This window comes from Pimephales promelas, chromosome 13 (assembly GCF_988280905.1).
Source record: "Pimephales promelas chromosome 13, fPimPro1.hap1.1, whole genome shotgun sequence".
In the NCBI taxonomy this organism is placed as follows: Eukaryota; Metazoa; Chordata; class Actinopteri; order Cypriniformes; family Leuciscidae; genus Pimephales; species Pimephales promelas.
In genome coordinates, this window is record NC_142781.1 from 33247836 (window position 1) to 33273712 (window position 25877).

The window sequence follows — 25877 nt, forward strand, 5'->3', positions numbered from 1 at the left end:
TCGACCCGAAAAAAAAACGACAGTGGTACCCCTTTCGTTTTTTTTTTTCGGCCGAAAAATTAAGGTTCTCCAATCTTCTCAAAACTCTGGATTCTGATAGAGGGCCGTGAGACTTAGACCTGAGTGCAAAAATGGAGTCTCTAGACCCTTCCAGAGCTGAGATATCGAAACTCAGAAATTCGACACGAAAAAAAAAACGACAGTGTTACCCCTTTCGTTTTTTTTTTTCGGCCGAAAAATTAAGGTTCTCCAATCTTCTCAAAACTCTGGATTCTGATAGAGGGCCGTGAGACTTAGACCTGAGTGCAAAAATGGAGGCTCTAGACCCTTTCAGAGCTGAGATATCGAAACTCAAAAATTCGACCCGAAAAAAAAACGACAGTGGTACCCCTTTCGTTTTTTTTTTTCGGCCGAAAAATTAAGGTTCTCCAATCTTCTCAAAACTCTGGATTCTGATAGAGGGCCGTGAGACTTAGACCTGAGTGCAAAAATGGAGTCTCTAGACCCTTCCAGAGCTGAGATATCGAAACTCAGAAATTCGACACGAAAAAAAAACGACAGTGTTACCCCTTTCGTTTTTTTTTTTCGGCCGAAAAATTAAGGTTCTCCAATCTTCTCAAAACTCTGGATTCTGATAGAGGGCCGTGAGACTTAGACCTGAGTGCAAAAATGGAGGCTCTAGACCCTTCCAGAGCTGAGATATTGAGATATTTATAATGGCATAAATGCTCGATCTCAATTATCTTAGCTCTGGAAGACCAAGTTCATGAACTAGTTCATAGTTCTTTTTTTCCATATGTTGCTGCGAGCTTCTTTTTAAATATTAGGCTATTATTATTGCCACAGCCCATTTACAACCACAGATAACAATTATTAACAATTATTAAACGGGCAAAGTTTGCAGAGACATGTAAGATTTTCCCATCCTCATCGACGAAATCGGAAATTCCCGAAATTGAATACTGGAAATCAAAATACAGTGACTTGCTGGCAACCGTCCTGCCAGTACTGTAAAAATACAAGAAAACACACTAACATGAATGCATTGATTGGTTGAATAAACAAATGTGCAATATAAAGGAAAAACCTATGATTAAAGTTGTAATGTTATAATGTTCAAGTTTTTGTTTTAAAAAAAGAAAGATGCACACAGAAAATGTTTCTAATATGACCAGATTGATTGATTCGAATTTATTTAGTTTGTTACAAACAATGTGTAAAACAAAAACCTCAAAATTATTGTTGAAATTGTATACTGCTGGAATTGTTTTGACCTTGAGAAAAAGCTTAAAGTATAGACCAACAAATTTTATGTTTATTAATTTATTTCATGTTGGTACATTTTTGGGAAGTACACCTGTTTTGACCTGATGTCCATTGGAATGGACAAAAAAAAAATCACAATGAAAGCAATTATAAAATGTCATATGTTTTCATTTATAGAAACCTCATGAGCTGGGAAAATGTACTTTTATATTTTTCAGAAACTTGAAACATAATTCAGGTCTGAGGGGGTTAATGTAGGTTAATGTTTACCTGGACCACACATACACACACGATATCTCTTTAACACACAGACACACACACACGTGTTGAAGAAACACCCAATTTCTCTCAAGATAATTACTAGTAGAATTAAATAAACAAAATGGAGCATCATAATGGATGAAAACCTAAAAACAACACACACATCCAACTCGTAAAGATTGTTTTACGACTGTCCTTAGAGAAACCCCTTCCCACAGTACACCTGCACAGCTGTGTCTGTGCATCAGGAAATCCAGCCGATTAAAGTCAAATGATGAACATAAATGCTGGATAATGACACTTTGGAGAGTCTTGTGTAACATGAATAATCGCTGTGGAATGGAGAGAGAATTACTCAGCATTCCCTGCAGCACCAGCGCTTGTTTGAATAGAATTTATCCACAATCACTAGTAAAAATCAAGCAGGTGTTTTGGTGGGCACATGCGTCTAATTACAGCTGAGTGAAATCATCCCGTGACCCCGCTGATTTCTGACAGATGGCCGTTCTCATGCCAAAATCAGGATAACTCTTTGGGGACGATCATGGAAAGTCTATTATAACGTAGATCATTGTTAAATGCTGTTTGAGTTGGCCAGGATGACAACGGTCAGATCGATGTGAATCCGATGAGCAAACACTCACTGCTTGATGACAGTTTAAAGTGCTGTAGTCGGCAATTAAGCACTAGACTAGATCTTTACATTTTCAGAAGAATATAAAACTGATGTTTGCCCATGCAAACAAATATTTGAAGTGCTTGCTAGAACATTGCTATGTGGTTCCCAGCTAACAGGGAATGATCTCAAAACTTTGGCTGACGTAATGGCGAGGCTCTCTCAAAGTTATGACCAAACATTCTTCCAGTAGTGTTAACAAAATGTTCATTTAAAGTTATCTGGTCTTTAAAAATGTTATCACAAAAAAGTTATTTATATGAAGCGTTTTTATCTGAAACATTATAGTTGTTACGTTGTTAACGTTAACGTTAGTTGTTTAAACGTTCACAGAGCATTCATACAGAAGCGTATTGCCTTCACTTGAGGGAAAAAAATCTACTCTTTTTTTTCTGAATTAATAAAATTAAATGTTTTCATTTTTACTAAGAAAAAAAAACGTTTTTAAACATTTAATGTTTTCGGAACATTCAGAAAAAACGTTTTTATAACGTTAGTAACGCGTTCTTGGATGAATGATTTTTGCATCAACCCAACTTGGAAAAATAAGTCTAAAAGCATAATTATTGGTAGTGTAACGGAGGCCAGCTAGTATTTGCTGTGCAAGTAAACCTCATTCCTCTGATCTCAATAGGCGCTCTAGATGCTAGAGGCTGCAGTCTTTAGCCTCCTTGTTAGAGCGCCCGATTGATCGAAGGTAAAATAGGTTACTTAAGGCAGGCCCACACTAAAAGATTTTGAAAATCTTAACAGGTTTTCAAAATATGAGACACCACAAACATGATGACAAAAAACAAAAACCCTAGATTTAACTGTTTTATTTCTGTTGTGTGTATAGTGCCGCGATAAGATAGCACACCACACACACTCTCGCGGTCAAACGTGGATTGTAGTGTAAGTTCGGACTGCTTGTTACCGAAAATTTGTGCTGAAACAGGAAAAAGTTTTGGATGGAGTTGTGGAGACAGCGTGAACACAGACTTTACATGTTACCGTGCGAACTGGAGGTGAGTCTTCTGTCAGATTGCTTCCTGGATGGTATCGTTTCACGTGAAAATCTCCAGAGCGTGTGCAGATTCGCCCTGCCCCAATTATCTTGTGTGTCTGGGAGCTTTTAGTGAGCAACTGCAACACAACTAATAACTCAGACTTGCATTAGGCTTAGAGATTTGAAGTTCCATGGCAGCTGAAACAGTCAAACTGCAAGTTGTCAAGCATATATCTCCACATAACAAGAGTAAACAAATGCATAAAAACGTGACATTAGAGAAAGTGACATGCAATTGAAAACATTTGGCTCGATCTTGCATCTTTTTCTTTCAAGACATTGTTTGCCAGTGTCATATCAAATCAGACAGCACATGGACTTTATTATGAGTCAGTCGGAGCGGGCCAGTTGTTTATTCACTTAAGAGAGACGACATCTCATGCCAATCATATTTCGTTGTAAAAAGGCACTAACATCAGTGCGAATGGATTTTAATGTGACATTGGGAGTTTTAAAAATCATTGGTTGTGATTCAAACAAATGGCAGCATTTATGTGCCTTAACAAGCTATTTAACAAGTAAAAAGATGCACTTCAGGCAGATTTTAATGTCTCAAATGGAGTTTAGACCATCAGTACATTTTCAGGTAAAGCCTCAGTTTAAATATATTGAAGCCTTGTCTGTTAATTCAATAAATGCCTAAGCAAATTATGCCATTAATTACATTGAATAACTAGATTTAATGCGTTTAGAGTCGTGAAAAAAATAAGTTGGCCTGACAACTTCTTCAGCATTTGCCAAGTTTTGCTAATCCAAGTCTAATCAAGTAAAGTTGAACCCTTATTGTGCTTTTTGTCTATGTTCACCTTTCTTTTGTGTGTAATGTTGCTGTTTGAGCTCAAAGTCCCTCCAGCGAGAGTTCTCCTCTATATCAATGTCAGTGTTTCTGAACTCCAGAAACGCCATAAACAGCCTCAAAACTGTATTTATACAGGAAAAAATATATAATCATGTGTGAGAAATGTGCCTGTGAAAAACTATTTCTAAAATTTTGAGCATTGATCCAGTCAATCGATCAAAAGTGACAGGAAAGACTTTTTTTAACAAGGTTCTTTCGACCTTTGAAAGAATTCCGAAAAAAATGTACTTATACTTTCATTAATTACTGTGTTCACTATTATTGCGACATAAGGTCCTAAATGTTTGGTAAGATCCCACGCAGGCTGTCATATGTGAGCTGAAAGAAGCAGCAAGTTTACATTTCCATGAAAAATGAGGAAGACAAACATTTTTACTCTTTACAATAACACGCTCTGATGAATCACTCGCAATAGGACCAGAATTGCGTATAAGCAAAATGGGTCCGCTTGGATTTTAAACTTGAACTTAAAGGCGTTTTATGATTCATCTATAACTAAACGATGAAAATTATTAAATGCTCTCTGCATCTGCCAGTAATTCAGTCGTTTCTCATGCATGTTTATTTGTGTCTAACAGTATGTTAAATGTGTGCAAACCCGTCTGCTACTGAATTCAACATATACATTTTTTTTTCCTCGACACATTTCAAGGGAAATATTTTATCAATTTCATAATGTCTACATAATATTTTGATTACCATGCCATGGTGAACACTTTGTAAACACAATTTAACAAAGCCTGTTTAAACAATGTTAGACTCATTTGATGAGATCAGCGTTTGTTGTACATTTCACTGCTATTTTTATGCAGATGTGGCTTTTGCACTGTAATTATAACATGCAGGGGTTGGACACTGAAACTGAAACGTCTGTTTTTCAGACCACAATCATTTATTAATGTTGTACAACCTCGTTTTGTGGCCAATAGAGCATTAATTCATCTTGGGAATGACAGATGCAGTCCTTCACAGCGTCCAGACCCGTTCCTCTTCCAGAACAGTGTCCGGGTCACTATGTGATGCTGGAGGAGGAAAGCGTTCTTGGCAGTGACACAGTCGGGAATATCATGATATTGCAGCACAAACCATCACTGATCACCGCTGTGATTCACAGAGTTTTCCCACTGGTGTGGGAAAGACGGACTCATCAGAGAACAATACATATTTGTCCACAGCCCAAGATTTGCACTGTTGGCACCATTGGAATTGACGTTTGCTAATGCCGAGTTCAGACTGCACGATTTTGGCTCGCCGACAGGTTTTGAGAAATCGCTGACAAATGCCCGAAATAGGGCCCTATGAAATCCATTTTATTTTTTCCCAAATTCGTGTTTTTCCATTTTATGTGAAAAGTGTGAAGTGTGGAAAGAACAGCGACCCGACTACTTTGAAAATCGTGCAGTCTGAACTCGGCATAAAGCAGCTCGATCATGAACATTGACGAACAGTTCTGGTGGAAACAGGAGAGTCGAGGTGTTCATTTAGGTTTTTTGGATGTAATCCGACTGGACATACCTTTCCGACAGCTTCCTCATGCGCCGACAGTTAGTCCTGTTCGATGTAGTCGGTCCTTCATGGAGGTAATCTGACATTACACTGGATACACAGCTCACAGACCTGCTCACAGATAAGCCAGCGAGACACAAACACCAACAAATTTGTCCTCTTTTGAACTCTTGTCTCCCGTTATGTTGTGTGGATTGCAAAAAAAAAAATGTTACGCACAGCTCTGATAATTCAACCTTCAGTCTCGGCTCTTACTGATGGAATGTAAAATCAGTGAAGATTGGCCACCAGGCCGTGAAACCTCCAACACTACATTGGCCAGTGTTTTACTTTCATTGTCCAACCCCTGTATTATATAATTATAGCTGTTATTAACCTTCGGCTCATTTCACTAACTCGAGGGACGTAACCTTGGAAATAAACTTGAAAGAAAACCTGCGGGAGCTTTAACATGTTATATTATTCTACAAATGCCAGGTTTAAATGCTTAGCGATGTCAAAATCACAATGTCCCAAACAGTGTTGATAGTCAAATGGTGTTAGTCTTTACTGAACTTTTAAAATATATATAATATAATTGGGGTTTATATATATATAACTACATGTTTTAGGGGTAGGTTCACTGTTATTGCAATTACTATAATACGAACATATATGTACATGAGAAACAGGGCTGTAAAATAAAGTGCTAAGTGGGATTTATTAGTGTTATGAAATATGTTTTTGAGCCCCCATTGAGAACAGCAGAGATAGAAATAATACATTTTCAATCAACCGGCTCATTTCTTGAGTCCATAATGTTCAACAGAACAGACTTTCAAATGTTTGAGAATGCAACATAAATGCAATTGACCCTTCACAGGGACCTTCATTGACAGGTGATCTGACCAATCAAAGTTTATTTCCAAGGTTACGTCCCTCGAGTTAGTGAAATGAGCCGAAGGTAATAACAGCTATAATTATATAATCCGACAAAGCAGTCAGGAGAGTTAGTAGATTAACATGGGGGGATTTGAAATATACAACGTTATCTCACGACCAATTCGCACGAATTCGTACGAGTGATTAAAAAGTGGATAATTCATACTAATTCATACACTCTTAGAAGAAAAGGTTCTATCAGCGCTATGTATTTGGAACCCCTAAAAGGTTCTATACACTCTTAAAAAAAGGGTTCCTCTGGGTTCTATATAGAGCCCTGGGGTTCCATACTTGGCCAATAGAACCTTTTACCAAAAAAAATGGCTCTATATAGAACCATTTTGGAGTTCCATATATGAAGCGGGGGATGGAACCATTTCTGGTTCTAAATAGAACCATTTCTTCTAAGAGTGTACGACCTCACTCGTTCGAATTCGTACGATTTGTCTAAACCCACGTGATGGGTAGGTTTAGGGACGGGGTCAGGGGTAGGTCATTCGTACGGAAATATCGTACAATATGTACGATTTAGCAAAAATAGTACTAATTCGTACGAGTGAGGTCATACGAATTGTTACGAATTAGCCACCTCGTAAAATTTGTACAAATTCCCGTGAGAAATGGAATAATAAGTTGGAGAATCTTAAACTGATGCTCTACAGACATCTGTCACGACGTATTAAAGAGCCGCAAAACGGTATTTATTGTATACATTTATTTTAGAAAATCACCAAATTTGACAGGTGAGACTTTGTTTAATATGTTTAATATCAAAAGTAACCGAAAAGTAACCTGATCTGTCAGTGTGTCGTCATAGTCTCCTCTCTGCTCAGCGATGTATTTTTCTCTGCGTAAGAACATGTGACAGTGTGAGAGCGGCGTCAGACATAGCGACAGTAACTAAGGGAGGCGGGTCTTTGGTCAATAGAGTGCCGAAGTGATGACGTCACTTTGTAGGACAACTCGGAAGCTAGCGTCGCATGGGTTCCCTTGATCAAAAAGCTATGCATTTTCCCCACAGACTTTTGGAAAATCGCAAAAACTAAGATCTGTTCATCAAAGACTTTTAAAAAACACAAGCAGACACAATAAAGTTTAAAAAAAACCACAAGCAGGTTATAACTGGTGTGTTTTACGTCATAGATCAAAACGTGAAAATATCTAGAGTCTTTGTTCACCACAGACCTTATTTCAGGCGATTTAGCAAAAACCCATTCAAAAACCCCATAGACTTTATAGCGAGGGAATTGGTAGTGCTAAAATGCTAACTCACTTTCGCGTTTTGGCCTACAAAGTGACTTGATAACTTCGGCACTCTATTACATGGAATTACAAGTTGATTCCGAAACAATCTGAATCTGTGATTATTGACCTGAATCGAACATTTTGAATCAGTTATTTTATTCACTTGAATATATTACACAAATTACTGTTCTACAATAGATCTCTATAACAGAATAGATACCTACCTAGATTTCCTACCGCTTGCATTGAGTAACTATTGGCTCTGAAGAAAATCTCATATGATGTCATGGTTGAGATATAACCAAACAGAGCGTATTAAAAAATATAGTTTGCCACCAAGCAGCTCTCATTGAGGCCAAGCATTTCATTCATCTTTGGTCTTGTTCTCGCATGTGTCGGTGAGGATATCACGATATTAAATTTTGCAGACAAGCACGTACTGAAACTAATTGGACCCCCTTCTGCTGTGCGAGCGGCCCGCGCTGCCAGATTCCTCCTGCTTTCTTTCCATGAAGTCATGTTTGGCCATAGCATCAATATAAGCTTCAGCTCAGCGTAGATGGAGGCCATGAACAGAAGAGCGTTGGCTTTTTTTTTTCTCCCCGTACCCCTCTGGGTTTTGGAAGTAGCCGTCAGCGAGTGTCGAAAGCTCCCCGCAGGAGACTTGAGCTTTCTCCGAGCTCTTTCTTCAATCCTGTGATGTTCCAGGCAGTAAGTGTACAATGTGCTCACATTAAACCCTCAAATGAGTCATGAGTCTGCAGGCCGGGATGGGCCTAGTTTTCCCGGAGGGAAATGTCAATAATCTGGTCGTGCCACTGGTGGTTGCCGCTGTGGTACAAGAATCGTTCAGCCAAAAAAGACAAATCTGTGATCATTTCCTCATGTCATTCCAAACATGGCGACCAGTTAAGCTTCATTAAGGACATTCATTTTAAAAAGCCTACAGCCCGGCCAACAAAAAGTCGCTGTTTGGATTTAAATAGGCAAATGACTGGATCATTATTGCAGTAATTATGTTTCTATAGTGTTATGTTTGACATCAGTTCTTCTAACCCTAATGGATGGAGTGTGGCTTTTCATTTCTTGAACAACCATGTTGGATGAACGTCATGGTCATATTCCAGGAGGACAGTGTCACGATTCATCAGACTGGTTGTGAGAGGGAATGAAGAATCATTTCACACATGAATCCAGAGCTGAAACTCATGTGCTGGAGGAGACTTTCCAGAGAGCTGGACTCTTGCATTGAAACAAAAACTGATGAACCTCTTAAAGGAGTAGTTCACTTTTAAAATCACTTTCTTCTCAATGGCACGTCTGGACGCACTTCAAACGCTTGTGAGCGTTATAACGTCAGATCCGTCATATATTAAATTTCAGACCGGCACTGCTGGAAGCTGCTCTGTTATGAAAGGTATGACTCTCCTCTAAATCAGTGAAGTCATCTGGATAGTGGACACATCTATGTGTCTGAACAACATTAAATGTGGGCTATTGAGCAACAGTTTTGGCCGTAAATCAACGAAGCCCCTAATAGAAGCTTCCAGTCCGTCTTGAAGTGGTTCCTTATGAGGGAACGAGTCTATGTACACATGCTTTTAATATCTGTCATGTGAAACTTTGTTCCCAGACTACAATGGCTGCAAAGATCAAATCTGCTCCCTACAATAGGAAGCAGATGAAGTTGTGCTTAATTTGATCGAAATACTCGACTGCATCCAAATGCGCACTGAACTATGGCATGAGAGGAAACAAGCTGTATTGGTCATAAGAAATAAATGCAATAATCATCACATTTTTCTTTCATTTTCTCCACAAATTTCTGCAATTAATTCAGTCCGACACACCCGTGGATTCAGACGATTCAATCTTATCACTGGCAGATGGAGGGAGTGTTTGAAAACCATTAAAAACATGGTTTTCTTTTTTCAATTCAGTCTTTATCATTGCTTCTGTTCCTCTTTGGTAAGACACTTAAAAGGATCCGCTAAATGCATAAGAGCCATTCCACCGAAAGGGTGACATTTCTAACACAGTCTCATCCCATAAAGTCATATAACTGACGTCTTGGGACGTCTTTTGACCATACGTCAATATCCGCCTTTTTAGGGCCCCCTTAAACGTCGGTAGATGGCGATCCCGGGCCGTCATACAACTGACGCTTTACCTTTAATGTCAGTTAGGTGACGGGTTAGTTTTAGGTCTGGGGTAGAGTTAGGATCCCATAACCTCATCTACCGACGTTTAAGGGGGCCCTAAAAAGGCGAATATTGACGTATGGTCAAAAGACGTCCCAAAACGTCAGTTATATGACGTCTTGGGATGAGACCGGGTTGACATTTCTGTCGCCAGGACATTATATGTACTAAATTGCATGAAAATTAACTCTAAAATACATTTTATTATTAAGCAAAATGCCATGCACATTAAGCTAACTACAAATTTAAAACGTATAATTAATAAAAAACGACACAGAACACTAAAAACTAGCTTTTCTGCATGTCTTTGTTTCTCTATCTCTAAACTTTACCATGAAATATTATGAATAAAATCCTTCAGAAATCAGATTTTTCTTGCATTGTTGTGTGACTTTATATCCAAACTACTTTAAAATGAAAAAGAAAAAAAAAACATTTGGTCTAATATAACTTTTTCTAGGCACTTTTTTTTCAGTATCCTCCTCACGCTATTAGCATCAATGCAATGTGGCCATATGCCATATATTTGATGACCTTTTGCTTAAAAACTCAATCCTGTTACTTTCAGTTCTGTTACTATTTTATCAGTGTTGTTTGGCCTATAATTTATACAATTATTTAATGAATTAATTAAAAAAAATATATATATATATAAGCTTGAGGCATCGGTCGTCTTTAAAATGAAAACAATGCCTTTGTGTTTTTTTTTTTTTTAATTAAAATACACCTAGCTTTAATAGTGATTTTATTGGCACAAATATCAATTTTTTGAACATAAAACCAACAATTTCTTTAAAATAAATAGTTTTGTGTGGGGAAAACAAAGGAATAAATTGACATGCTTGTAAAGTTGCTTTTTAAAGACACATGATTTTCGGTAACAGGATTGAGAAAACATGCGCCCATATTGCTTAAACCTTGTAAAATAAATAAATAAAGTTGCCTGAGGTTGACCAATACACATTTTGAATAGTTAAATATGTGTAGTATTAGATTCAGTGTTGAAAAAGATCAAAAATAAAGTTTATTTTTGAAGAGTTACAACAAGCAAACCTCACCCATTTGGTGGATTGGCCCATAAATGCTCATTTAAATAGCAAATAGTAATAGCAATAGCAATAATTCATTAAATTATTTAAATTCATTAAATAGCAATAGTAAATGTACTAACAAGATCGAACACAGCAGTTCCCGTTTCCACCGCTGTCATTTATATTCTTTAACAAAATGTGAAAGTCTCAAGTTAACCATAACTTGATTTACTCATAAATCACAAACCGCTAATTTCTGAGGAACTTTGGCCCCCAAATGAATGTCATGAGTGATGAAATAGTAAAATCACACAATTGTGAGAAATGTCAGATCCTTTTTCAGCACTTGACAAACTATTTTCCTTCACGGTTTGAAGCGTTTCTTGTTTAAACAGGAACAAATTAGTTTGTCACTTTTACAAAACGCATGAAAGCAATAAAGACACTTCACCTTCACAGAAATGTTTCCAACTTTTTAGATTTAGATTTCATAGTCCTTTTGCTGATGAAAAACCTTCATCAAATGACACCATCGATTAAAAAAAAAAGAGGGCACATGCCATATTTTCAGTAGTTTTATTGAAAAATGCCTCCTCTGTTTCAGAAATAAATAAGAAAATAAGGCTGTGGAATTCACAATGTGCAGTTGCAAACATGAAGCAGCAATACTATATCTATAGTCTTGCACGCAAATGCCAAAACTGCATTTGATATTGATAAAACAACAATTACAACAACTATATTCTGGATTAAAAAAAGGAAAAAAAAACAACTACAAATGAAAATTAAAAAATAGAAATAAAACAAACATAGGGCCTAATATACAGCACAGACATGCAATTCCACCTTTGGTAAAATCAGCTGTGAGGTTCAATCAAACATTCATCCAATATGATCAATATCCTATTTATAATATTGTGATGAAGGGCACGTTTTACTGCAGATGTTAACAAAAAAAAAAGACAATCTCTCATGTGAACGCAGACAGAAATGGATAACTAATGTGTATTCATATGAGACATACATGATGATTGGTGAATATGCAGAGGCGATGATGATCTTTGGGAACCCTTCAATGTTAATAAATTATCAAACACCTTTCAACTGCACGCTGCGATGTGTGACACATTCAATGCGATTTTACAAGCGATGGAGTACAAGTGGAAGAGAAAGAAGCTATGAGGTTACATTAGGAGATTCATGCGTCCGATCTGCTGAATTCACACAAGGTTCGAAGGGTTAAATTGTCCGTACAGGCCGTCGGGACGTCAACAAACAAATAACGTGAGCCAGTGAACTTCCCCTTCTTTTACCACGCTTTCCTTTCAGATCCCGCCTCTGGCAATGACCTCTTGCGTCGTTGGTTTGGTGAAATCTCAAAGTCTTCTTCTAGGATTGGGTCTATGCGCTCGGCGTCAGGTGGAAACTGTTCTGCTTGGAGATACGGCAGTGGCCAATTGAGTCACTCAAGCAAAATAGCATTGTTACCTTCCTCAATGTGGCTAAGAAACGGCTAGTTGGGGGGTTTTCAATAGGTCAGTGCTTTATATATGGGCTTGACACACACAGTGGGGTCCAGAAGTCAGTGGGGTCCAAATTACATCAGCGCAACAATTTCATGATAAAGTTCAAACTCATGAACTAGTTTAACCTGTTAACTGTTACCCCCCTTTTTGGAAATGCACATTTTGAACTTAAATGGTTGTAATTCAAGAACGCTTTGGAATATAGACATATGATTGGTCTTATTTTAAAGAAGACATTTGGCAGATTTTTGTCGAAGTGAAATAAATAAAAAAAAAGAAAAAAAGTTATAGAAGGTTATAGAAGGTAAAAAAAAAAACAATTATTCACATTTTACATTAAATATATATTTTCAAAACCTGGGCTACCCTAAAACTGCAGAAAAATTAAAACCAAAAATCTGAACAAGATGTGTTTAAAAAGTTTAGGTTGATATCTAAAAAAAAAAAAAAAAAAGAGCTTTCTGGAAGATTTTGTTTGGGCGCAATACCAAACGCTTCCACTAAGGCACACAAGGGCGCCTGCATTTCCATATGTGTTTTGAGTGATATGAACCCATATTTCCACAATTTTCATACAATTTATGAAGTAGAGATCCTATTCAGAAGTAGTATGGGAAGTTTGGCAGATTTTGATATGAATTCAACCTCTTAAGAAACACATACAAAGAACACGCATGTGCGTTACAGCTTCCTGCCACATCACACATGGTGAATTTATTTTATTTTTTCTTTATATTTCAAACTTTTCAGACCTTTTTTTTCCAAAATAATTGAATGGATGCTATCTTTTGAACTTTTGGCATGAAAACAAACTGAGGTTTCTACCATTTTCCCATGATTTTTCATGTTCATTGCTATTTTAAAACAAAGGTCTGAACATTCTTGTTGCAAATTGACAAATTATGGCTCCTCTGTAATTTATTTTGAAAATCACTAGAGATAGTAAGCTTTCAAATGATATATAGTTTGTCAATATTAATTGAGGTTTTTACTAAGATATTATTGCTTTAAAGTCCCTGTGAAATCAAAATTGAACATATTTACTTTGTTAGCGCATATTACTAGTCTTGTGGTGAACAATTAATCCGTGCAAGTGAATATATATTAAAAAAATGTTTTACCTTAGTAATCTTTAATCAAAATCTGAAAAGTTACTTCCGGTCTGAAACGGTTTCTTTTTCTGATGACGTAGGTTTCACAGTTTGGGTGGGGAAACGCTTAACCACTCCCCTCAAACCGTTAGTTTGCTATGAGCGAGAGATGGAGAGGAGGAGCGCTAGAGTAAAACCCTGCCCTCTGTTCAATATTCCGTTTCACTTGGAAATACGTCACAGCACTGGAGAAAAATCGTTTGCAACTTCCGGTTCACGGGGACTTTAAAAATATAGTGGGACGTGACAGTTAAGGGGTTAAAATCTTCATTTTACATCACAAAAATTGTTCCTGTAGCTCACGCCGAAGGTCACAGGTTCGATTCCCAGGCAATACAAATGATGCCAGCATAAATAACTTGAACATAACCTAAGCAGCCTTGGATAAAGGTGTCTGCCAAACACAAAACACTTGAGGAAGAATCAAATTATAGATTTTTAAATTTAAAAAAAAAAAAAAAACGTTTTCAATGAGGTCTCAGGAGCTGTTTACACGACACTAAAAATGATGTTCATGGGGCGTTTTAAAAATATGTTTCAAAGTGCAAGTTCGTGTAAACTACAAAAACGTGAAAACAGTGTAGTGTTCCTTTAAAAGGTAACATAGCCAACTACCGGCCTGGCACGCATAATACAAACTTTTTAGTGGTTCTCTCTGATCCATGTGAAGGATTTGACAATGTTGTCACATTTCCGTTTTTAGTACGTCACCCTCAGACTTTTGGACACCCCTGCTTGTCTGTGTGTGTCAGTACACACATATACATAGACACTGACTATCAATACAAATGGTTGCTGATATGGGCAAGTTGGCCTGCCAAGCAAAAATATCAACATGAGAACGGATATCAAGAATTCAACCACACGCCCATTCAGATATTCATCAAACCCCTTACTCACAGCCAATCGAAAGAGACATGATTGATCTTGCCAAAACAGAAACGAATTACACTGGAAAGATAAGAGAAACATCCAGGGACGTGCTTCAAACTGGCCCTGAGCGAGACCACTTAAGGCACTGGTGTCAGCATTCAGCAAGCAGTTGAATTCAAGCTCACTACGAGGGTTAAAAACTACTGCGTTTTAGTGGACTGGGATTCATTTACTAAAACTCTTGGAGTTAACATGCTAGATGACGGGTGTTTTGGCCACAGATCCACCTGGTTAGTATTTGTTGTGGTTGCTGGTGTGTTTTGGTCATGCGTCTCCAGCCGACTGCAGCTTGTTTTCGGTTGTTTTGGCTGCCGTCACTGATGCCCCGTGGCTGTGAGTTGTTGTTAGTACCCATCCGCAGATCGTAATCTCTGTTTGTTGCTTTTATTGTTTGTTTGTTTGCTTTCATTCAATAGTGTTCGCTTAATCATCTCCGTGGTGGTTATCCGCACAGAGCCCAATAACATGTGATTTTCTCAGGATTTCAAAGTGTAAGCAGCACAGGTGGTTTAGAAAGTTTATGAACCTGGAACAGGTCAAAGAGGGTGTTAGAATTCTTCGCTAGACAAATCACAAACTGATACTGTGATACTAAGTGAGGGTGAAGATCCGGAGCACATTTCATCCCAAAATCGAAAGACAGGAGAAAATGATTTTACATAAAGAAAATGAAGCCATTTTTTTTAGGGCAATTAAAGGGACATCCTGTCATTATTTATTCTTTTGTGGTGAAAGACTATGTTTTCAAGCTTCCTAAAGGCCCAAAAATATAAAATGACCAGGGCTCTTTTAAAGTATCTTCTAAAGTCATATGAGAAGAAAAAAGTTCGATCTAGAGAAATTATCAGTGCATAACAACTCTATTTTGGTCTATTTCTCACATAAAGGTAGCATAAGTCTTTTGAAGACTTGGAATTATTATTCTCACTTTATTTATTTTTTTCCGCTTTAACGAAACGAGATTTTATTTTTTTGCGTTACACTATCGTTCAAAAGTTTAGCGTCAGTTAAAATAATACTTTTATTCAGCAAGAACACTTTTTTTTCCCAAATCAGCATCATGTGACACTGAAGATTGGATTAATGATGCTGAAAATTCAGCTTTGATCACAGGAATACATTATATTTTAATATATATTCTAATAGACAAAGAAAAAGCAGAAAAGACTTAAAGGAATAGTTCACTTTTTAAAAAAAAAATTGCTAATAATTTACTCACCCCCATGTCATCCAAGATGTCCATGTCATTCTTTCTTCAGTCGAAAAAAAATTAAGGTTTTTGATGAAAACATTCCAGGATTTTTCTCCATATAATGGACTTCAATGGGGTCCAAATGGTTCAAGGTCCAAATGAAAGTTTCAGTGCAGCTTCAAAGGGCTTTAAACGACACCAGACGATGAGGACGTCTTATCTAGGACCCTTCGAGTCATGACTCGAAAAAAGATTCGTTAATTTTGATGAATGAGTTTAAATAGGAGAGCATTTGTGCTTATAAAACGTAAACTTTTTTTTATTTATTTTTAAATGGCCGATCGTTTCGCTAGATAAGACCTTTATTCATCGTCTGGTGTCGTTTAAAGCCCTTTGAAGCTGCACTGAAACTCTGGTTTGGACCTTGAACCGTTTGGTTCCCATTGAAGTCCATTATATGAAGAAAAATCCTGGAATGTTTTCATCAAAAACCTTAATTTCTTTTCGACTAAAGAAAGACATTGAAATCTTGGATGACATGGGGGTGAGTAAATTATCAGCAAAAGTTTTTTTTTTTAAAGTGAACTACTTTTATATTAACAATATAAAACAAAAATCAACCGAGCTCAAACGTAATGCTTGGTAGCGTTTAAGAGGTAAAAAAAAAAAAAAAGCTTTGTTTTCTTTATCCAAAATGTTTTCAAACTTTGCTTCTTTTAATTTTGGGGTGAAATAGGACAAATTTGGCAAGTTTCACCCATGATAATCTGCATTATTCTGCTGAGCGTCATCTACTGCTCAGTTCATGCACTGCGTTACACTACACATGCCATTAAATGTTATTTCTACTGTCATGCACCAGGCAGAGCTAGAACATGAGGGACGTACCTCTATAACCCTGTCCGTTATATTGCATACCGACACACTGAGAGGAGTCACAGTAGCCAGGCGGGCCGGGCGGACCACGTACACCGGCGACACCGTTGCGACCGGGCGGACCACGAATGCCTGGAGAACCGCTTGAACCCGGAGGGCCGGTTCTGGACTCGCCTGGAGAGCCTAAAGAAATAGTAACACTTTACCTGAAGTCTTTATGTACAGTGTGATGCATTATAAAGGTTTTCATAATGTACATAGCAATGCATTGCATTTTTCATAAATAATTGTAACCAAAGTTAAAATATGTTTTAATGCATTATACTTTCTAAAGGCGCAACAAAGTACTATAATGCATTATAATGTGGTTACAATTATTTAGAATGCATTATAAGGTGCAAACCAATGCATAATTAGTGTATTAAAATGAAGTGTAGAGGTGAAGTGTTACCAAGCGACCTTTATACAGTTTCTGTGATGAAAAGTCTGGAAGAGTTATGCCTGCTCATTTTTTTAAGCATCATATCATATAACACATAACACATTCAGCTGTCTGAAAATAAAAGTGGCGGACGTGAGATAAAATATAGCCTTATCTCTTTCTTTCTAAGAAAAAGGAAGAAAACAGGCCAGTAAATCAGAGATATTTCAAGGTTTTTCATGACCGTGAGCTAAGCTAGGTAAACGAGTTTCGGCGTATAAATGTGCGCATGAAACATACCAGGTGGTCCGGGGGCTCCTCTCTGTCCTCTCTCTCCGGTGCCTGGATTTCCTCTGTCTCCTTTCTCTCCAGCTGGTCCTAATGTAAATGCACACAAACAGAGAAATATAAGCCCAAACACAGACATGCATGCCTATCAGCATCGCAACACACTGCTGCTAAACATGCTGTAAACACACACCTAAGTGAAAAATCAGGTAATTGCACTCTTAAAACGAAAGGCTCCATCATTTTTGGATCCCCAAAGAACTTTTCAGGGAACAGTTCTTCAAACAACCCTTTCCCACAAGGTCGATCCCCCGAGAACTAAATTTCTCCCTACGGCCATTATCCTGGTCGCATTCACACCTCCAATAGTAATTCTGCAGTGATATAAACCAGCCGACTGCCGCGTTATTTATGGGCGCCATTAAACAACTGGAGGATGGAGGACGCCGTGATCAGAGCTGTGTTTTTCGGAGCAGTGTGTGGTGGGTTTTGTGATAATGGAGATTGTATAAGTTATGCAAAAAGCAGGGCTAAGAGACTAAATCTCCTATAAACACTTGTGCTACACATCATCGAGGCTGAGAAAAGAACAACGTCGACGGGTAAATGGCTTTCTCTATGTTGCTGTCTTATCGCCGTTTTCCATATTTGTGGAATAAGAATATGTAAACTGTGTGTTTACACAGCTTTTCAAAAATGGCGGGTGCTAGGGTGACCAACAGTCCTGTTTTCCCAGGACATGTCCTGTTTTCGAGTCTTGTCCTGGCTGTTTTTTTTATAAAATGATGATAATGTCCAGGATTTCAAAAAACTGCTGGGAAAGATCTGCTCTACATCAAAATATAGAAGGATGAGAAAGAAAAACAGGATAAAGAGGAAGAAAACTAAAAGATATGAATATATTTTGTTAGTTCATTTCTCAAATTTGTGAGAGCAAAAAAATGTTTTTGTATTTATTTTAGTTATTTATTATTTATACATAAATTTTTCTAACACAGGAGAAATATTTTTTCCATCATTATTTCATGTATTATTTTTTAAACCTGTCATAATAAAACATGTTGAGTAACATCTGAGAAGCCTATCTGAATTTGTGTCTTGTTATATAACAATTTTCTATCCATAAGGATGCATAGCCTACTTTAATTATATTGAAGTTAATAAGGCATCTTTGAGTAAACTTCGAGTATTATTTGAGTATCTGTTTGCCAGGCCGAGTGTCCTGGTTTTTGGTAATCAAAATATGGTTTCGTGTGGCATGTGTTCGGCAAATACACTTGAAGAGTTCAGATGCAAAAGCCTCTAAGTGCCATTTGAAATTTTCTTCTAGAATGGTCATTTTTATCAAGCTTGTATATTTAAGTTCAGTAATTTCACTTAAATGACAATTAATAGGTAATTATCATTGCCATTTAAGTGAAATTACTGAACTTAAATATACAAGCTTGATAAAAATGACCATTCTAGAAGAAAATTTCAAATGGCACTTAGAGGTTTTTGCATCTGAACTCTTCACTTGTAGTTCCTGTTAATTTAGTTAACAGAAACTAAAAGCTAAAGCTAATTTAGTCCCACAAAATGTGTTCCCAGTTCCAGCTCTGCAATAAGTGTACTATGAACTATGAAGACTACCTCCCTTTTAGTGTGAACATTTTAATAATCCAAAGAACCTTCTTCCACCATTAAGATGTAATGGAAACGTTCCTTGGATTTGTCATGGAACCATCAACGACAGTCGAGAACCTTTATTTTTAAGAGTGTATAAGGTTTCCTTTTAATTTAGACAGTAAACCACACGGAAGCTCACTAGGCATTAATTATTTGTCTTCGCATTCCTACATATACTGTACAGTCAAGGGCAGACGTCCAAACTAACCACAGTACTTGAGGCTGATTAAAATCACATGGCTGTATTTGGCACAGTTTCATGTTTTTTGGCTGTTGTTTTAGGTACCTCGTTCTCCTGGCCGACCAGGCAACCCTGGACTCCCGGGAAGGCCGTTCCTGCCCATACGACCGGGCTCTCCACGTGATCCCTCGGGTCCGGGAGGTCCAGGGGGTCCAGAGGGGCCTGGACTGTTGCTGTGATAGTTGTTGGGGATCTGGTTCAGCATTTCGTTGAATCGACCCATTTGTCCTGTAAAACGTAAAACGCAAAACAGTGGATTATAATGCAACCCTTGTTATTATTTGCATATACAACATCTGTTAAAAAAGATTTCGGGTCAGTTCAATTTCTGATGGATCATGTGAGACATTATTAATAAATAAATAGACAACAGTTATTTTAAATTGTAATGGTATTTCACTACTGTATTTCGATCAAATAAATGAGCATAAGACATTGGAAATGCATTACCGTTCACGAGCTGTTCGCAGACTTGTCTGGCAATAGAGCGCATCATGCTCTGAGACGCAAAGTCTCCCTAGGAGGACGAATATGAGATGTTAACGTCTCCTCCACTCAAACTCTCATGAAATGATAAAAGCAGATATTAAAACCATCACTCACTCTCTCTCCTTTGTCTCCTTTAACCCCAGAAGGTCCCTGTATGAATGAAAATCAAATTTCTCTTTAAATAGACTGTGACGCATCCAAAGATGAGCTAAATTCACTCATTCGCTCCTCATTTATGCCCAAAACCGCACTGCGCACTTCAGTGAGTAAATATTTATTGAACTGCAAACAATGTGGATCGTGTCGGACTATCTCCTTTTTCAACAGTCTCGATGTTTTAGAAAGATGTCTAAACTCATAAAAGGTGCAACTGAGATTAAACTATTAAAAGAAAAGTGTTGGCCAGGGTTTGCTCTTTTATAGATTCGGAGACACAATGGAGTACTGAGTTGTTTCATTTAATGATCAAATTTGTACCAAAAGAGAAGCAATAATAGGCTAAAAATAGACCTAGATGTTGTCAAACAGTAGAAGTAAAGAGCTATAAAATGAATGTGGAGCAGCTTCGATCATTTGATGACAAATGTTCACATTGAGATCTCTTGATTTTAGATTGCAAACCTGATTTTTCTAGAAGAAACGTGTGAGGTTACTGGGGTGAAGAAAAATCAGCAGAGACTTTGGAAGAAATCCCTTTTCGCTCTCAAACAATGGATGTATTTAAGAGGTGTAGTTTTTCTTTCCTTCTGCCATACGCATTTTGACTAATTTAGCAATTTACTGGCAGTGACAGTGTCGTGCTGTTGTACGTCTATGAAAACCAGAAGGTTTCATACCGGAACACCTGTATCTCCATTCTTTCCAGGCTTTCCAGTAGGTCCTGGCATTCCTGGGGCTCCTGGGGGTCCCTGAACAAAAGAATAACAGCTTTGGTCTTCAGCAAAACAGATGTCTGCAATACACTCTCACATCTCGGCAAAAGAACACAAATTTAACAACACTCCCTCCCCACAAAAGAATCGAGTACATACCATAGGTCCTTGAGGGCCCGGGGATCCCATCTGCCCCTCCTTCCCTGGGGGTCCCTGCATTGATGACATACATGCACAGATCTGCATTAGACTGATAACAAATGCACGTTTGCATCACATGAAACATCTGTGTTGTATTTCACCACAAAATGAAAAACCAAGCCTATTTTAAGGACTACAGAGATCTTGACAATTAAGCACATTTGAGTACTTTACAAATGTATATATGCTTCACTCACCCGTATTCCAGCCGGTCCGATAGGCCCGATGGCACCAGCCGGTCCCGGTGGACCCTGAGAGAAAGAATGGAAGAAAAACAAAAGCTAAAACTAGCAGACTCAGTGCCAGAGTCTCACGTTAGCACAGGTCGCTTGCCTCCGACCAAACAAATGAAACCACTTTACACAAACAGTGTCCTCCAACACACAAGATGGTATCCTTCCATTTGGTTCACGCTAGCTTTCTTTCTGTCGATCTTTCTCTTTGTCAATCCTGCTTCTCCTTTGATGTCTTGGCATTAGATTTACAGGGTACTTAATATATTCCAGATCCGTTTTACTGGCCGTTATAAACCCTGGCTGCATTCTCTGCAAGTCATTAAATGCATGTTGTTATAGCAACTAACTCTAACATGGTCACCTGCATGGCTCGGCCCACCACTCTTCGTTAACACAGTCCGTCCGGAAGAACTGACAAAATGACCATGAAGTCTACTCACAACAGTGTGAAAACCTTCAGCCTTTTTAATTTGGTAATTAACTCAAATAAACATAGTCTGCTTTTAAAACAGGAACAGCATAGCTACCAATCCCTCATTTCCCTTGTGGTTTCAGGAACCAGTTGTGCTCGTTTTTTTGTGTGTTGACACTTCAACCTTGTGCTATTGCAAAACGTCCAGACTTAGATGAATGTCCACAGTGCTCTTTTTCACGATGGGGACTGAGGCTTTCAAGCTTGAAAAATTACACAAATAGTTTTAAAAGTAATCAGATATGTCTTCAGAAGTCCAATGAGGAACAGACTGAAATTTTCAAAGTCATTAATCAAAAATCCACCCTTCATTTTGCAGCTATTACGTATCATTTGAATAGCGATTAAGTTATCATGTGAATACAAGTCTTATGGACATTTATGTTACCTTTATGGTGTATTTTTTGACTCAAAAGGATGAAGAAGAACATGAACATTCGGCAAAACATCTCCTGTGGTGTCGCATGGAAAAAATAAAGTCATTCAAATCTATCAATCTATCCATCCATCCAGGATTTGCCTAAATTACAGCCCCAACCCACATTTTATCTTGTGGCGTGATCTAGCACTAGCACGTGATCGTCCCTCCTCCTGAGATTTAACGTTTGCCACATGGAGCCCGTCCAGAGAGGTAGCGCAGGCTGTAGAGAGCGAATAATCCTCCTATTTGGCCCCCACCCCAAAGACTCTTGCAAAGCAACACTTACTTTCTGTCCAGGTAAACCAGCATCGCCTGGATCCCCCTTTGGACCTGGACGACCCTGCGTTGGGAAAACGACATGTCAAAAGAGTGTCCAAAGCTTTGGTAAAAGGCTTCAATGAGATTCAAACAAAAACTAAACATATACATCAGATCAGAGAACAAGGCTGAGAAACAAGGAGTGATTGAAGAGACTGTCTGAAAAATAAGATGGAAAACTCGATTTCTAGAGTTTGTCTGTGCAAAATCCACTTCCAACATGCACAGGTTGTCGCCAGATTATTGCTAAGGTGCCCTGGGTGGTTGTTAAGTCCAGGTCTGATGATAATGTAAAGAATAATATTGTAGGAAATACTTTCAGAGTGATTTTCTTTAACAATAAAAACATTGGCAACCAATCAGATTTGACCCGAGTTTAAAGCGCTGAAGCATTTAAAGTGACAGATGACTATAAAAAACAGAACATTATCATGCAGGGGTGTGGATGCTAGTATTGTTATATTTATAGTTATCGTTCTTGGAGTGAATGGGTTTTGATGGATAGGCACAGTCACATTAATGAAACTTTGTGGGCAAAGTAGATCCAATAGTGTAATGAAGCAACTTTTACCCAGACGGCACTTGAAAACACAAGTGAATCCGCAAGTGAATCCAAAGTGAAATCCATGTAGTGATATTTCTTTGCCTCGCGAGTCCCCCAAGCGAAATTTCTGATTATATATATATATATATGAAAAGTTCAGATGCAAAAGCCTCTAAATGCCATTTGAAATTTTCTTCTTTAATGATGATTTTTATCAAACTTGTATATTTAAGTTCAGTAATTTCACTTAAATAACAATTAATAGGTAATTATCATTGCCATTTAAGTGAAATCACTGAACTTACATATACAAGTTTGACAAAAATGATCATTCTAGAAGAAAATTTCAAATGGCACTTAGAGGCTTTTGCATCTGAACTCTTCATATATATAGGGGGTGTAATGGTACATGTATTCGTCCCAACCGTACCCAACCGAATACAGTCGTCACAGACAATCAACGCTCCAATCCAGAAGCGAGCATGTGCGGGGTAATGCAATGCTGTTTGCTAACCTCCACAACAGGAAAAAGAGCAGAAGAAGAGACAATCTATGCACCAACCCAAAACAAGAGTTTAGAGACCCAAGAGTTTTAGGGTCACGATTCGATTCGGGGGTACGTACCGAACTGTCACTTTTGTGCATAGTTAAACCCCTAATATAAATATAAAACCATGAGATATATATATATATATATATCGTGCAGCCCTAAACACTCCTCTTCTCCAGCCACATGATTTGAGCAATCATTCGCATAGAGCAAGTTTCACACCGACGTTTAAAGGAGCATTGCGGAAGTTCTGAAATTTCTTAGCGTTACTGACACCAGTGGCCGTTAGAGAAACTGCAGCCAGTCTCGTGCTCGTTCTCGGTACGCACGCTCGTTGGCAGCACTAGATAAGAATTTTTTTTCAACGTACGAAGAGTTTCCGTGGGTGTCTGGTCGCTTCTTTCCGTCCTCAGAGTCCATTTACATTTATTCATTTAGCTGACGCTTTAATCCACAGCGACTTACAAGTGCTATATATGTCAGAGGTCGCACGCCTCTGGAGCAACTAGGGGTTCAGTGTCTTGCTCAGGGACACATTGGTGTCTCACAGTGGATTCGAACCCGGGTCTCTCACACCAAAGGCATGTGTCTTATCCACTTATCCCTTTTGAAACACTACTGCTAGCGATTGCTTACTAACGGCTGCCGTACGGATGAAGCCCAAGTAGACGAGAACGCATATGACGTCACATTTTGTGAATTTTCCCGCCAATTCGGACTCGACTCCTCCACACACAATTGAGCCTACAGGCTGATGGAGGCAACCGTCATTCTTTCTATTACATTATGGTTGGCTCATTAATGTACAAATGAAGACTCTATCTTAAAGTTTTTTTTTCAAGTAAAAACCTACATATAGCCCCTTTAATGCTTAGGGTCATTGGTTTGTTTCAAATCTTTTTCCAAAGTATGAGAAATAGTAATAGTAATGCACTAAAACACAGCAGCTGAAACTGAGAGGGGAGTAAATCCAGTGAGATTTGTGTGCTAGCAGCAGGATCAGGATCACTGATGAGTGTAAAGCCCCCAGACACGCAGGAATGCTGAATCCAGAGCTCGCTGCCATAATTATGCCTCCGCCACAACTATAATAAATAACCTGAACAATCCCTGTTTGGTGAGCCTAAGGATTTACGGCCGGCTACTGACATATGACTGTGTGAGGATACAATGGACACATGATGGAAATTGAGATGGACTTACAGCCGTGCCCGGGATGGAGTGCCCACTAGGGCCCTGTGGTCCAGGAGGGCCCATCGGACCAGGCAAACCCATTTCACCACGTTGGCCGATCGGACCCTACAGGAATAAAGAGAATCAATATACGAAAGTTTGTCAAATAAACTTGATGAATTCATCTTCAGTCCATTTTTACAGAACAGAAAGGGAAAATCAGACAACTTACAACTTGACCGGATTCTCCTCTCTCCCCTCGTGGTCCTTTGCTTCCAGGAGCACCCTGGGAAAAGAGAAAATACACAGAGAACAGTTTTATAAATCCAACCAATAATAATGTTAACTCTGAATTCAAATGATGCAACAATTTTACGATCTAAATAATATTGTCTGAATTGTACTTCAGTTGACTTACCACTGGCCCCTGAGGCCCCGGGGGTCCCGTGCTGTCTGAGGTGCATGTGCAGGCGTTGGGAAGAGATGGACACTTGGATTCATCTCTCTAAATCACAGAAAGAACAAAAATCCTGAACAAACAAAGGCATTGTATGGGTACAGTAAATGAAAAGCTGGTTGGTGACATGATCAGACTGATGACCAAAGGGTTGTAGGTTGTCAGTGTCCTTCAAACAAATCGATGTGGCGAGTCCCTCTCCATAGTTTTGGAATAACTTAGCCTAAATTAAGATTAAGTTTATTATCACACAAAAAAAAAAAAAAAAACGAAGATGAGAAAATAATGAAATTACAAGAGAAAATGTCATAAGTATTAAAATGAACACAAAGAAAATTCTAGTTACATGTACCATAACAACACGTTGAGAATTTGGCATTTGTATGTCACAGACAGTTCATTAAGTTTGACAGAGGAACTAATGGAATACAAAAGGCATTTTGATTGGCTGTTAGCCATTTATCTGTCATTGACGCTTTAAAGACATTTACTGTGGATCAACAGACAGATATAATACGTATAAGTAAATGTACTGCAAAGATAAAATCCATAATATGTTAATCTAGAATGGAGAAGGTTTGGAAAACATTTTCTCCACATAAATCAATGTCTTTGTCTTTGAATATATTGATACCCAGGCCACACAACTGCAACAAGCCTAATTAAAACCTCTTGTGTTTTGACTGTCAGAAATACCCATTCAAAGTATTTAATAATTTACTTATAGAAGACTCCAAATATAATACAAGGTTTGGACACAGCTGGTCTCATGGTTTGCATTACAGACTCACATTTGCAACCCTTTACCAAAAAAAGGCACTTAAGTTGAAGAAA

The 25877-nt window shown here is 38.1% G+C and overlaps 1 protein-coding gene across 5 annotated transcripts in view; it reads right to left on the minus strand.

The window, feature by feature from the left end:
* Window positions 1-11576: 11576 nt before the first annotated feature.
* Window positions 11577-25877, minus strand: part of col12a1b (collagen, type XII, alpha 1b) — a 98688-nt gene continuing 84387 nt past the window's right edge. For 2 of the 5 annotated variants that reach the window (XM_039690220.2, XM_039690219.2), the window contains exons 64-76: window positions 25005-25091; window positions 24819-24872; window positions 24617-24712; window positions 22288-22341; window positions 21070-21123; window positions 20831-20884; window positions 20636-20707; window positions 19914-19949; window positions 19761-19827; window positions 19356-19538; window positions 17414-17491; window positions 16705-16875; window positions 11577-12445 (exon numbers count right to left, since the gene is read on the minus strand). In XM_039690220.2, coding sequence (XP_039546154.2) covers window positions 12324-12445; window positions 16705-16875; window positions 17414-17491; window positions 19356-19538; window positions 19761-19827; window positions 19914-19949; window positions 20636-20707; window positions 20831-20884; window positions 21070-21123; window positions 22288-22341; window positions 24617-24712; window positions 24819-24872; window positions 25005-25091 — 1128 coding nt within the window. In that variant the 3' untranslated portion in view covers window positions 11577-12323. Of the gene's footprint in view, window positions 15151-16704; window positions 16876-17413; window positions 17492-19355; window positions 19539-19760; window positions 19828-19913; window positions 19950-20635; window positions 20708-20830; window positions 20885-21069; window positions 21124-22287; window positions 22342-24616; window positions 24713-24818; window positions 24873-25004; window positions 25092-25877 lie in introns of all 5 variants that reach the window. The other 3 variants (XM_089118913.1, XM_089118912.1, XM_089118914.1) reach the window with 2 other exon arrangements.